The sequence below is a fragment of the Triplophysa dalaica genome, chromosome 20 (genome assembly GCF_015846415.1).
Source record: "Triplophysa dalaica isolate WHDGS20190420 chromosome 20, ASM1584641v1, whole genome shotgun sequence".
Taxonomy (NCBI): domain Eukaryota; kingdom Metazoa; phylum Chordata; class Actinopteri; order Cypriniformes; family Nemacheilidae; genus Triplophysa; species Triplophysa dalaica.
In genome coordinates, this window is record NC_079561.1 from 14,472,629 (window position 1) to 14,488,374 (window position 15,746).

At 37.4% G+C, this 15,746-nt stretch overlaps 1 protein-coding gene across 1 annotated transcript in view; it reads left to right on the forward strand.

Moving 5' to 3' along the window:
- Window positions 1-15,298, forward strand: part of prdm5 (PR domain containing 5) — a 53,902-nt gene extending 38,604 nt beyond the window's left edge. The window contains exons 14-16 of the mRNA XM_056732302.1: window positions 5,828-5,913; window positions 10,877-10,981; window positions 13,795-15,298. Of these exons, the coding sequence (XP_056588280.1) occupies window positions 5,828-5,913; window positions 10,877-10,981; window positions 13,795-13,959 (356 nt within the window). The 3' untranslated portion in view covers window positions 13,960-15,298. The remainder of the gene's footprint in view (window positions 1-5,827; window positions 5,914-10,876; window positions 10,982-13,794) is intronic.
- Window positions 15,299-15,746: the final 448 nt, after the last annotated feature.

Below are 15,746 nucleotides of genomic sequence, written 5' to 3' on the forward strand. Positions count from 1 at the left end.
AAAACTTCACTGGGTTTATCAGGTGGACACCCCATTATTCCTTGGTGCTTGATGATATATGCCCACTTTACTAGGGCAATTTTGTTGATTATGTTTTCCTCTTTATCGCTGTGGGCAGAATGCAGCGAAACAGCAGTTTTTATGACCTGATAGTGGTCCAGAATCATATGCCGCAATACCCAATAATCAGACACTGTTTTTCAATTGCTTTACGTATTGTATTACAAAACATGCTTGTTGTGTTATATAGGAGGACCACCGCTAATTCATGGAAGTATGAAAAAAGCTTGTCATTGTCGAATCAGCACCGTAATGGATCATTGTAAACGTCTCGGCAGAACGCTCGGTCTTATGTTTAATGAAGAACTCACTTGCGCTCTCCCCCTGAAGCTGAGCTAATTAACCTTATTATATAAAGGGCAGTAAAAAAAGTTTTCCGCGCCAATCTCTTCGTTTATCTAATTAAACTGCGTAACTTTTTTCAAATCCGACAATTATTCCCTGAAGAAATTGGATTAACAAGAAAGTGAATTACAAAGCGGATTGTTGCGCAATCAGGACGCACACATGCAAACACACAGCAACTGGCATCTCTCTTAAGGCAGTATTATTAAGTTATGTTTTGCCATTCACATTTCTCTATGGGGCTGCCCCACTTGCCAGACGCATTACCTATTCCAAAGGGAGTCATTCTCTATCCAGAAAAGGTTTATTTCATTAGCCCAGAAAGGCCTGTAATGAGAATCGAGCTTTGTTTCACGTGCATGGACTTATCTCTGCATCCTGCTGCAGCCATGGCTGGAAAAGGTAGGTCTAAGAGTCATGTGAGCCTAATATTTTCCATCTTTTTCAAAATTGTATATTTCACTGTAACACAGCAAGCCAAAGCAACAGAAACATTGCCAACATGCAACTTTTAACCATCTTAAAAATAGAGGTGCTTAAACGGTTCTTCACAGCGATCCCATAGAAGATCCGTTTTTTGGTTCCACGAAGAACCGTTCAATCAAAGGTTCTTTAAATGAACCATTTTACTTTTTTATAATCTGAAGAACCTTGTTTCGCCAACAAATAACCTTTTGTGTAACAGAAAGGTTCTTAATGGAACCAAGAGGTTCTTCTATGGCTTCAAAGAACGTTTTGAAGCACCTTTGTTTTATGAGAGAAGCTCTTTTTAGGATAACATCATTGAGAAACTTAAGAATTCATCATAACACAATGCAAGTGGTTGGAACACTGTAACAATTTCTTCTGTCACTAGTTTTCTCCAAGGGTGCGTTTGCCGAACAACGACATAACTCACTGCTTAAGCACCATTTTTCCTGCACAGAAAAATTGGAGGTGTCCGCCTCAGTCAAATTTCGTGCCGACGGAAATTGAAGTTTGAGTGTCTTCACAAAAAACAATGCGGTCATTAAACAGACTGTCATTTTTAACTGCAGTTGCGGCATTACGCCACAATGAAGGCACTGAAGAGTTCAGTAGAAGAGCTATAATTAGGAGCAATTTCTAGAAAAGGTTTCTTATAATAAATGTGCTGTATATCATTGTAATGTTTTAGCTGTGAAGTCGGCTTCTTGAATCAGCGTTATACTGTACAAAGCGAGTTCGCCAGTATGAATGCACATTGCGATTAGAACGTCTCGCAAACAAATGACTTCTTTTGAACAGATTCGTTTAAATAGAATGTAAGAGATCAGCGAATCATTTAAAGCTCATGTAGGATGTGAATGAGCTTTGCTACTTTAGTAAGACTGGTTAATTATGGGCTGAAAAGTTAGTTGAAAAGGATTAAAAGCTTATATAAAATGTAAAACTTTTCTGTTAGGGTCAATACATTTATTTAATGTTTAACATATCTTATTAGTTGTCATTTTCAAAAATTATTTGAATTTTAATATGTGTTTTCTTAAGCCATTGCGTTGCACCAACCCTGCATAAGACGCAGCATCTTTGGAGGAACTAACTAGCTAGCCACGACTATTCCCTGAAATCTAATAACTTTGGAGGGCATTCGCCGTTAGTACCAAGTTGGTTTAAGAGTATATTTGATGATAAAATAGAAGTGCTGCAGTCTACTTATCTATTATCTAGATTATCTATAATAAAATTGTAATAAGTTACAATAATGTGTATAATTAAGAGCATATAGCAGATTGTATCTCAGATTCAGTCTGGTTTTAATTATGGGTATTTTTCAGATAAAACCAATTTAAGTGCTGAATTGAGCTGTATGTGTATGTAACTTCATACGGCAGGACTGCAACGCTCTAATCACAACTAGTCTGCTATCTGAAATCCAGATCGGTTTTATCTAAAGCAGACCCACGTGTTTGCCTACTGCTTGACTGACAGCTTGTCACTCCTCTATTGTGGTGATACCGAGCACTCTCAGATAGCATCTTTACCATTCGGCCCAGCGACGCTTTGATCCGGAGGGGGCGGTTTAACTGACCCCACCCACATCAGGTCACATTGGTTCAAGATTGTAGAGATAGTCCCTGTGTATTTGGATTTACATTTCTGGAGAGGAGGCGTGGGATCCTTAAGGGGCACGGAGTATTGATTTGAAAATCCTGATTTATATTTTATGTTCCTTGTGGACATGTTATTTCAGACTTTTTGCAGACCGCAATCCTACAGTATATGTACATTTTGTGCCAAAGCACATATACTGTCGAGCAAAGATTAAAGCTTTCTCTTTTCGCATAAATACGTATCTAATTTTATTGTTAATATGCAGCTGCTTTTGTGAATTCACAGTACTTGATCCTTGTCTAAAAAAGTATTTGGCTCAAAAATGTGGAACACATTTTGACAAAAGTTGCCCAGTCTTACAGGGCAGTGTTTATAGCCTCAGATTAACCCAGAGCATATTAACAAATTCATCTCTGTACTTCTGTACAGGATAGAGTTACAATAAAAATTGAGCTGTAATGGTCAGGCCAAGTTTTTAATATGATCACTGGCATAATTGTCTTAGAACAATTTAGTTTTGTGTGGTCATTTCTGCAACATATTGGACCTTTTCATACAAAGGAGATTCGGAGTTGTTTGCCAGGCGACCAATTCCAAACCCAAGTTATGCCAGGCATCACAACTTTCTAGAAGAGGGCAGCAGATGCCAGGCTTTGATCTCAGTGGTGTAGAATGTAAGAAGCATTTGTGATTTCATAATGTGGAAACGGCATTAGATCCTTCATATTTATTTTCCACCAGAACTGTCAAGCAGAGGATCTATGGAGCTCTTACAGAACTAACCACATTTCCACTGAGTCAAATGGCTTTGTTGCGACATAGCCTGTCTATTAACGAACAGTCTTGTTTAAGGTTTTTTGTTTGTTTTTTGATCAGTTGTGCATAGAAAATATTGTTCGAAACATAGGGCTGCTCGATTATGACAAAAAACATAATCACGATTATTTTGGCCAATATTGAGATCATGATTATTTAACACGATTACTCAATAACTTTAAAAACGACATAGAAAATAAATTTCTTTGCTTTTAAACTGTGAATTCAACTGAAATTAAATGTAAAGAAATAGCACAGCTGAACCACTGTTAAAACAATGGGTGCGCTGTGGATTCATACCAAAAGAAAATATGGATCCTTGCAAAATGGAATGTGGCACAATAAACCTCGATTATTTTGTTTTTGTAATTACTGAAGGCCAAAAGTAACAATTTCGATTATTTTCGATAACTTCACCACATAATCTTAGTGATAATTAGTTTGGCAATGTATAGATTGCAGTATAGTCTTTAAGCTATAACAAAATAAACAATTTCAATGTAAATCGAATAAAATGCATACAGATGTAGCCATCAAGCCAAATATTGAATTCATACAAAGAAATCAGAACATTTAAGTATACAAGTTCAGTCATAATAAATAAAGTGAAATGACACAGGGAATAAGTATTGAACACATGAAGGTAACAAGGTGCAAAATGGCATAGAAAGCCAGGACATCACCTGAAATCTGTCAGTATTGAGAGAGAAACCCTGCCCCCTATCAGTACTTATTGATATCAGCTGCTTTAGTCCTAATTGATTGCCTATAAAGGCTTCTCATTACCTAGGAGGCACACAGGAAAGACTTCATGATGGGTAAAAGCAAAGAACTCTCTGTAGATCTTCGTAATCTTATCGTTGAAAAGCATTTTGATGGTAATGGTTATAGGCGCATTTCCAGAATGCTGAATGTTCCTGTGAGCACTGTGGGGGCCATTATCCGGAAATGGAAAAAGGGCATCAGTTCACCATAAACCGGCCACGATCAGGTGCTCCATGTAAGATCCCTGTCCGAGGAGCCCAAAGAATAATCAGGAGAGTTCTCCAAGAGCCAAGAACCACTTGGGCCAATGATCCCAAACACAAGGCCAAGAACACAATGAAGAAAGAAAATCAAGCTGCTTGAAGGGCCCAGTCAATCACCTGACCTAAATCCCATAGAAAATCTATGGAGAGAACTGAAGATCAAAGTTCATAAAAGAGGCCCAAGGAACCTTTCAGATTTAAAGACCATTTGTGTGGAAGAATGGGCCAGAATCACTCCTGAGCAATGCAGACGACTGGTCTCTCCATACAAGAGGTGTCTAGAAGCTGTAATCACCAACAAAGGCTTTTCTACAAAGTATTAAATAAAGTGTGTTCAAAACTTATTCCCTGGGTCATTTCACTTTATTTATTATGACTGAACTCTGATTTCTTTGTATGAATTCAATATTTGGCTTGATGGCTACATCTGGTGTCAATAGCCCACTTAGAAATCCACTTACTGATAAAAATGCTGATGTGTCAAATACTTATTTTCCCCGCTGTATATTTTTAAATGTTTTCACAGGTAAATAAATCACAGTTACAATTTTAACAATATTTCATGTATAATCTATGAGATTTGCTGTATTTTAAATATTTTTTTTCTTCGTAAAAGGCATAAAATTGATCATACTGATTTCAAAGTTAAAGATTCGTTAGTTTATATATTCATTGAACCAAACACTATCATAATATCTTAGTTGATCATTTAATATGCTTTATTTTTGACATATTTATTGTTTCGATATTTTAAGTAATGATGGTAATGTTTTGGTAAGTGACCACAATATTTAATTTGCATAGCTGAATCAGACTTTCAAATGTATGTTTATACAAATAACTATGTTGCACATATAGGAGACATCTGACAGTAAATATCTAATAGAAAACCTACAACTCGCATACTAAAATACTAATGATTTGCATAAATGTACTGGGTTTTGTTTATTTCCCCAAATAAAGGATACATTTTTCCTTTTTGTCACTACCGAAACAATGATACCCAGTGATAGGTTTCGATCGTGACTGTTTTGGTAGTGACAATCTATGACTGTAGCTCAAAGATGCTAATCAGAACATGGTTAGCATGCACAGTTCTGAACAGATTTATGGGATAATGCCCAAAAAAGTTTGCTTAATTGCAGACAAAAAATTTGTTCGGTTATGACTTTCCTTAAAGTTACACCCAGATTTCCAGACCTTTTTAAACCGATTTACTCACCAAGAGGGATGATTCTTGATCAAAAGTGTGGAGGTGTGGCTCAAATCAGTCTCAGCCAATGGACTGAAACATACACTGTTTCGGTAGTGACATGAAAATGCAGGAAACATTTTCATTGTTTAATCATTTAAAAATGTTTTTTTTTCTTGAGGACTCAAAAACAGCAAAACATTGGCTCCTTCAAAATTGCTGCATTTTGTTTATTGTTGTGTATCCATTTACCATATTCTGTCAACTGTTTTCTAAAAGTCTGATGTTTGATGATATGTGTTTGTGTGTTCAGGTGAACGGCCGTATCAGTGTCCATACTGTGACAAAGCCTTCAGCAAGAACGATGGTCTTAAGATGCATATACGCACACACACGCGGGTAAGACCACTCACAGACGCACAGATGCAGACATGCAAACTCACAAAACTGTCTTTGTTCTATTTAATATCCCTATGACATCTGTTTGTTTGTGTGTTATTACGTGAATGTGTGGTTGCTCTTGTCTTGTGTTTATGTGTGTCCAGGTGTGTTTCAATGCTGAAACATGTGACCACATTATGCCAGACATTTAACAAAAATGAGTAAAAAGGGGTGACTAACCCAAAATGAGGAAAAATTCACTTGTTGCTTGTCCCTAATGTTTAAGAATGACTCAATGTAGGTTATTGAGGCTGTTTGGCCTAACATTTTGCCTTTTGTGTATCATGGAAAAAAGCAAGTCAGATGGGTTTGGAATAAAGCTGCATGAAAGTCCCACCGATTTCCGTGTTTGTGTCCATCATTCCCAGAGGTTCGGAATAGCACCACTAGGGCCATTAACTCAGCTGGGAATTTAGGCTCTGGGCCTGCTAAAAGTCACCCACTAACTGACACGTTCACGTGCACAAAATTTCTCCATCAACCATCTAAAGCCTAAAAACTAAAATCAGTGAGAGAAATTAGCAGGTGAGTCCTTTAAGTGCTGCATTCAGTGAAATTTCTTACATCCCTTTTCAGCTAGTGCACCTAAAAATAATCTGTAATCATTTACTAGCCTTCGAGGTTGTTCCAAATCTGTATGAATTTCTTTGTTGTGATGAACACAGGGAAAGATATTTGGACAAATGCTTATAACCAAGAAGTTCTAGGACCCTGTTGAAAGAAATATATAGATTTGGAACTAGAGAGTGAGTAATTCATGACGGAATTTCAGTTTGGGTGAACTGTCCTTTTAAGCCTCTATTAATGGACGTTAATCTGCTTGCCATCTTTTTGAGGATGGATGACATGGGTGTTTGTTGTGACATCATATCCTGAAAGAAACATATCACTTTTGCCATCTTTTCCCCAGATATTTAGAATAGCGGCGTCTCTCAGTTTCATTGCGCAGACCTAGTGGCAACATCAGCGTTAATCCAAGAAAACTTCAGAAAGCAGAACAGATGCAGCACATCATTAGAGCTCTTTGCCAAATATGGACCATGATCCAGTAATATTTAACCATAAAATATGAGCTGTGAACTGACACACAACAGAGAGCAGAACATGGCTATTATGATATCATAATGCAAATCGAATGAAAGACTCCCATGGTGTAATGAGAACAAACATGAACTGTGCTAATCCATATTATACTATTGAACTGTATTTTTGGGCCATTAAAAAAATTACATAAAATTTACACGTACAAAGTGACAAAGATTAATTCTTTGTGTATTTCCCCACTGAATATTTCACGTGGTTAACATGTGCATAGTGATTTTCTGTAAATCATGTTGTTTAGTTTCAATGACTAAGTCATTGACTTCAAAGAAAAGACAAGACCCCTAACAACTTTAGCAGATAGTCAAGATATTGATTTTCTGAATGCCTATATCTTGGAAATAAAAGAATGGATAAAAAAATGCATGATTGTGGGACATGGAGAAGTGAATGGTTTACAGGATTGTGGGATATTACAGGCAGTGAACAGTTTAATTTATCCCGACTATATAACCAGATGAAGGCACATCGGATTTGTACATGCTTTGATGTCTTCATACCTATTCATACTGCCTGAGAACATTTTTCAGGTTTCATACTACCAGATTTACAGTCATTATGGCATGACTCACAAGGCTGCAAAGAATTATGGGCCATCCACTCTCATCCGTCTGTGCTAATGTGTGTCATAGTCCGTGACTCTTGACCTGTACATATTTTTGTGAGGGTCATGTTGCTGACAGTCCCAGCTGAAGGTTTTTACTGCTGATGGAGGCTAACATCTACATACTGGACATATTATGCTCTATAAACGCCAAGACTCTCATCTTACGCTGTATATTTTTCTCTCTCAAACACGCACACGTGTCAAAGCTGGCCCGGGCCCATGTTAGTTACGTTTCTCTGTAAAACATACACTTGATCCTCTGCACCTCGTGTATCTTGTGTGTGTGGAGCCACACCTTGCCCTGCTCCGTTTCCCAGGATCCTCTCTTCCTGTGTCCACCCATTCCTATGACAGCTGGAATTGGAAGTATAAGCATGGTCTTGGCTATCAACGTATGCTTGTTTAACACCCCGCTCAATACACAGACACCTTATCTGCCTACAGACCCACTAACATAACACTCCACACATAAGGTTTCTGTCAGGACCACCACTGTCAAGGATTTGAACAATAGCAATGTTTGAGGTTGGCGGAATGAAACTGTTCTGGGCAAACTCTCTGCCTGTCCATGCAGCCTGGATGAACAGAGCAGGAGTGCAGCAATGATTATATCCCCCCACATGGGGACCCAGAACAATTTTCAGAACAGGGATATTCATCCTTTGCGTAATAGTGAAATGCAAAATGTGTATTCTAAAAGGATCCATACCTGTCAGAATGGAAAATGAATAAAATTCAGGATGTGTTCAGGATGGAATTAAAGGTTACCACTTTTGCACCATTGCGCCGAGAACAGTTTGTAATCGTTTCATGTCGAATGTTTTTTTTTATGTCCAACTCACGTGGAAACACAACTGTAACCGTTTCAGACTGTGCTTAGAACAGTGGAAAAGGTGTAAGCGCTCATAGATGCAGTCAAATGTTGGTTGATGGTGATGGGTTTTTTCAGCGTGGCATGATTAAAATGCTATAGAAGAAGGTTACTTAAATATGACACGCTGCGTCTGAAATCGCCTACTTCCATACTATATAGTAGGCGAAAATGAGTATGTGTCATGAATAGTATGTCCGAATCCTCGTTATGCAAAAAACAGTAGGCGAAAAATACCCAGATGGTCTACTACTTTCACTGAGATTCCAGTTTGGATCGGACGGACACTTCTCTATCCCATGATAACTAGGGAGCTGAACAACGGTCAAATTTTAAAAGTAAATCAAATAAATATAGATTTTTTTAAAGCGGACGTTCGTTTTTAATAAGTGCCAATAAATGAATTTCTCGTGACTAAATTATGTTTCTATCAACGCTCACGTGTATGTTGTTGTTAATACGTCATAGGTCAAAGAGCATGAGGGTCACATGACCATAAAACATGGAGGACGCAGTATCCCACTCTAACTATATAGAAAGTACTGTTTTTATGGCCAATAGGAAGGTACTTATTCAAGTTCATTACGTACTGAATTTCGGACGCAGCAACAGTATAGTAGGTGTTGTCTCACTATTGGTTGACATTGATTAGCTGAACCTGATGACATCAGCTGAGCAAGGTTGACTAACATGCTTGCCAGAACTGATACTATATGCTTGATGTGTGTGTTTTTAAAGTAAATTTGAAGACATTGAGCATCGATTGGGATCACTTTCAAATCGTTTTTTCCAGCTGAATGATAAAACATTGACAGCCAATCAAAATCTATTTGAATTTAAAGGGCTCACATATTTAAAATGTTAAGTTGCAGCGCACAAGCTTGGAATAAGCATAAGCTGCCTCAATACTATCTGTTGTCAATGGTGTGGTTGATAAAATACTGTTGTTATTGTTATTGTTATTACTGTACTTTTTACAATTATTGTTTTTGGTGTGAATGACCCTTAATGATATCGCAAAACTATTGCAGAGATATAATTATTTACATATTAAACTCTCTTTAAGAGATTGGGTTTTATAGATTCTATATAATTATTTGACAGGTTTTATCGATATTCATTTAATTTTCTTTTCTGTATAACAGTGCACACAGTACACATTTTTATTCACCTGTACTGTTAAAGAAACTTGTGAACTGTGTCAAGAAAACATTTCATTCTGTTTTACTGAAATGCGCTGTTTTATTGTTTTCGACCATGCATAGGCAATGCTTAATTGTGACAAGGTCTTATGGACACATTTTATATAATGGACACTTTAAATTGACGGGTCCTTTTTTTAAACTAATAGTTATAAAATATTTGTGTGTAAATATGTGTAATAATGTCCAGGTTTGTTTTACCTATAAGAGTGTGTCTGTGGTGTTATAGAAGCGTTATGTATTTTCAGTCTTTTATATAAGCAAATGTATGCATATGTTTTCCACATGTAATGTGTTCCAGGTGTGTAACACATGAAGGGCACTTAATTTGTTGTGCGTGTGTGTGTTTGTGTAAACATGCTTGTTGCCTGAAGGATAACTCTGAACCCCTCTGAATATTTCCAGTCTTCATTCTTTTCAGAAAAAATAGAATAAGTCCCTGCAGTAACATTTTACTACACACACTGTCATAACTTTACAATACTATAGTACCTTCAAGTCTTGAGAAGTTTTTTCGATGTTTATGAAGTCATAAATACAAATGTTTGGCAAGACATCAGGGTTAGTCTTATAAACAAACAATACGACATGAGGCTATGTTCACACTTGACTTCTTTTTTGAAAGCTGCTATTGAAGTTGAAAAAAACATTATACGTCAAGCACCTTTTTCACAGCTAACCAATGATAAGCGTGTAGTGAGACCTACCCTTTCCATAACAACATAACAGATTGGTCAAGCAGGATCAAGCTCGAGAAATTAGTATTGTAGTTTGTAAATATGTTATTGCATAGACGCTCTCTCTTTAGAATTGAAAAAGAGTTATCTTACGCTGCCTATGAAGCCTGTCCGGATCTATTTCTCTTGGCTGCATTGTGCACAAACGCTGCCAGCTTTTTTACTTAATAGCGCCCTTGTCAACTTTTTCTTTTCGTAAAAGAGGTCAGATGTGAACATAGCCTAATTCATCCTCTAAAGTTGTGCTACAGTATATACAAGATACCTTAAATCATTGTGCTTAAGTAGATGTGTGCTGTTTTTCTCGTTACAATAGTAACCACAAAATCATGTGACTTAATGACAGGATTGCAGATTCTTGTGTGTGTGTCTATGGATGTTTAACTTATTTTCTCTTATACAGGAAAAGCCGTATAAATGCAGCGAGTGCAACAAGGCCTTCAGTCAGAAACGCGGCTTGGATGAACACATGCGCACACACACCGGAGAGAAGCCTTTCCAGTGCGATGTAAGTTAAAAACGCAGATACACAATAAACCTTCCACTGCTATAACGAATACATTATAATCACACAACCTCTGCTGTCCACCTCTCACACACACACTCAATGCAGGCTCAACCCACTGAATGAGCAGAGCTGGTGGATTGTGGGTAGTGTGTGACGTCGGTGGGTTTAGTCTTAGATCATTGACAGAACTAAGGCCGGTTTTGAGTTTAACCCTGCGGCCTTCGCACGTCCACATAATCAGCACCATGACGCGCATCAGACCACAAACTGAAACACTTTTACTGACGGCACATAAACTAGCGCGCACTCATGCTCTGTGTGTGTTTGTGAGAGGGTGTTACTGTGGCGTCAAAGCCGCAGTGGAAGGACTTCCTGCCAGGCAGACACAAGGATGAAACCACCCTGCACAAACTGACCCATCTCTGACCTTACAGCGTCTTAAAACACACACACATTCAGACCCGACCCGCTCCAGGCTACGCCGTTAAAATGTCATGAACGCCTTCTTATCTTCTCAATATCCCTAAAAAAGACATTTGTGACCATCTGTGAATACTGCGTCATGTGTGTTAAAGCTGCGGTCCGTAACGTTTGCCTCTCAATCGAAGACTGTTTGAAACATACATTTGCAGATTTTTTTTTTTCAAAATTTTTCAATTCAACTGAGCTACAATACAAAAGTGTAACAAAAAAGTACACCTTTAGCAGGCAATGCCACCAACAATTAGTTTGCACCATGTCACTTTCTATTTGCCGTCCTTTAATAAAATAAAAATCTTTGTAAATCTTAAATAATTTGATGATAAATTAATTGAGTTTGTAAGGATCTTTGTGTTGTATCTTATCGGTAAGTAAAATATCATCATAGTCTGAATGTCAGTGTTGGAGAGATTCACAGACCCTTAAGCTTAACGGTGAGAAACGGGCAACAAAAACACATATGCAGATTTTCCTCTGTGTCTGAAACACTTTGCCAGCAGTGAACACTTGATGGACTCTTGAGGAACCTAAACACACCCGCTCATGCAGAGAAGTCTCTGTGCACACATTTCGCTAAATGAGAAACACTCTCGTGTATTTATTTCAATGGCAAGCTGCAGGCGTGTCGTTCTTTCGATGGTTTTAAAGACCGTGAAAGAACGAAATTGGCTGTTTCCTCTGTTTTTATTCTCTCGGCACTAGACGTGACAAGTCTTTTGAGCCTGAAGTGATTTGGGTTGAAATCTGCTGCTCTGAAGATGATTATTCCAATGGCTTCCATTGATGGCACATGATTCCGGTAATACTTTCATGCGAAGAATTTTGAAACAAACAGCAGCGTGCCAGAAACCATTCTCAATCCAAATTTATTTGAAGCGTTGTTATTGACTCGCTTATTTCCCTTTATTTGAAGTGGTTTTTGGGGTCACATCTTTGTTTCACGGCTCCTGTTGGAGTTAAAGGCAAGGAACATTGTGTGACATGCTTGCTAAAGTGTTGTGATGGTCATTTTGAAATAGATTTTTCTCTAAAAGACTTTCACTAGTTCACATGTTATTATGTGAAGTTAAACATCTGTGCAGAAACTGAATAGTCTTATTATACAAACATGCACCACATTTATAGTGCTTTTCGGCATTTTGTACCTTGGCAACGCTCGCATTAGTTTTTAGATAATAGATGAAGCTGCAAGGTTTAAGGCTCATTCACACCAAGGACGATACCAATAACTACAAATATAAAGTTTTATAAATCTTTCTAAAATGAATATTGGACTCTACATCACATCTTTAAAATGTTACCTTTTGTGCTCCATTGAAGGAAGTCATACAGGTATAGAATGACCTAAAGTCTTTATTTTATTAAAAGCACGCAAACAAATACTTGTATACAACACACAGCCATATAACATGTCCAGTTCACAGTGAGGAACTAATGGGAAGCTTATGAGGCGTTAAATGTTCTTCGTGCTGTTTAAATAAAAAATGACATTCATTTTATAAAGAAAGTGACATCTGCAATGTCTCTCTCCCACACACTGTATCTATTCATGGAGATAAAGAATATTGAGTTTTCCTGGGGAGATAAACTTGATTTATCATGCAAAATGGATTTGTGGGCCATTGGTGATGCTTATTTGATAGCGTGGCACTAGGCTGCGGCTCTGACTGCAGGATTTAACCGACTTCGATTTACAGCTCGGTTTGGCTGCAGTTCACTAACACGCTCTTTCCGAGTGTGTGTTTTGTTGGCAGTGTAATTTCCAGTGGTTCTGGCATTGTGTGTGTGTGTGTGCTCAACGAATAGCATATGGCATTGTAATAGTAAGAAGATTTTATGTGGATCCCTCCCTGGTTTTTTCTAGTTATGTTTTGATTAATTTAGTTATTGGTTGTTTATATGTCTGTTAAGATGTCTTCAGTATTTGTCTTTACATCCATCCTGCGTTCAGAGTGCACAAGGTCAGAATAACACACAAAATCGAAATCCGCAAACAACCACTGCTTTTATAAAATTCCAATAGCAATATAAAAACGTAAGCTTTTTATGGGTTATGCAGCGCATGCACTTCTGATGGCTACTTGACAGATTACTTCTTTCCATTTTGAACAGAGTTTACGGCAGCAGAGATAGGGTGTTGCCTGATGATTTACAACTAGGTTTCCAAACCTTTTCTTTCATTTAAGCCATAATAAAGTCCTGCCCCAATATCAACGGCATTGGTTGAGCCAGATTCTTCTTGCGCAACAGTACCGCAAGAAGTCAGTTGTTTCTGCACATTGAATAGAAGAAAGTATGCAGTAAATCATGATTTATTATTTGTGTATTAACAGGTGTGTGACCTGTCCTTCAGTCTGAAGAAGATGTTGATCAGACACAAGCTGACCCATAACCCAAACCGACCTATGGCTGAATGTTCACTGTGCCACAAGAAGTTCACGCGGAATGACTACCTCAAAGTCCATATGGAGAACGTACACGGAGAGACAGAGGGATAGACAATCAAAAATATTTGTCATATACCATACCAAGGATTCACACATAGATATACAAAACACACATTCCATGGTTAAGTATCGTTTATTGAGCAGTTACTGACAGTAAGCTACTGTTTTAGCTTCAAATCAGTTTCAACACCAGCATAGAAATGTGCAATTGTACAGAAAATTATGATGTTTACTATTTCTATATGTACGTTTGTTCGTTTTGTATGTCAGTTTCAATTCAACATTTGTCTCAACTGTTTGGAAATGTTGCGTGACCAAAGAAATATCCTGCCAGTTTTCCACTTTTTTATGTTTGTTGGTTTTAAATGTTGTTTCCATTTAAGCGCATGATTCCATATTTATCATGTTATATTTGCAGTATTACTTAGGGTTTACATGAGGTTTTGTTTTATAGTCAGATTAACATCTTGCAGTTTTAATTTGAAAAGTGCTTTGTTTTTCTTTAGATGAATGACTGAAGAATTGCTGATATGGCTAATGTGGCCAGTCTGTTTTTTTTACATTGCCATACTCTCTGTTGTTCAAAGGGCTGTCCGTCTTCACAGATCACAATTTACTGGTAATTATAAACAGTTGGATCTTGCTAAACTGGTGTCAAAGGAATCCAATGTGATTTGATACATGATTGGACATGCTGTCTTGATAGTTGTTCTTGAAGCCGGTTTCTAAAGCAGTGTGACAGTGGTAATAAAGGTATACTCATTATGTTTAAGGTCTACAGCAAAAATGGAGAATTTCTTAAATCGATCTCTGATCCATATGCAAGAGGCAGTATTACAATAAAGCTTAGAGTAAATATTTTGTGATTTTTAAGGTCCTTCTTTGGTTTATGGAGTGTCCAACAACTAGTTTATGTACATACATAGTGTAAAAACACTTACATTTTCTAATAATAGGCAGTGACTGACTCTCAAATTTTCCCTTCAGCGATTCATCTGTCTTATCCCCTCCTGTCTGTTAGCCTACTCTGATCTGATTGGTCAGATGGTCAAGTCTGCTGTGATTGGTCTACAGTGTCGCAAATGGAATGTCGGCGGGTATTACACAGAGTGACACAAATCCGACCCGAAACTGAAATCAGAATGACAGACGACTTGTTTGCATGATTCAGAGTAGACTCCTTTTTCCCCGAGCCAATAGATTTGATATTCGTTCACTTTCGGCATTACAACTTCGCAGACTGATTGCATTCAAACACAGCAACACTACACACTGCATGAAATGTCATTTTAAGGAGTTACTTTTTAAATGACGTCAATAAAAGTATGACGTTGAAGCTCATAAAGACATATTGAGCTGAGCTGCTTATTTGGGTAATACATGTTTAAGTCCGACAAGTGACTTATTCCATTGCTCATCTCTTTCTAAACATTTCCTGTCATTACATACTGTCTTTGTCTAACAAAACTGGTGAAAGACCAAAAATAAACAAAACAATATACAAATATAGATTATGATTCATGTAGTCATGTTATTTTGTGGTGTGCACAATAACGCTTATTGATAAAACACAGACTTGCTTTCATTACACATAAAGTGAGGTGTTCCGTTTAATACAATTTGCACAAGAATTTCAAAACATGAATGAGACTCAATGTGGTTCACCCAAGAAGAACATGTTCCTATATCAACATTGATTATTTTGTAATTTTTAACCAAGTAAAGCACTAAATCCCAGATGGCCCTTATTGGTAAATGTTGTTCCAGGACCTCATACTACAATTAAAATCAAAGAGCTCTTGTTGGGTGGAAAAACTAAATAATATGCCTATATTTAC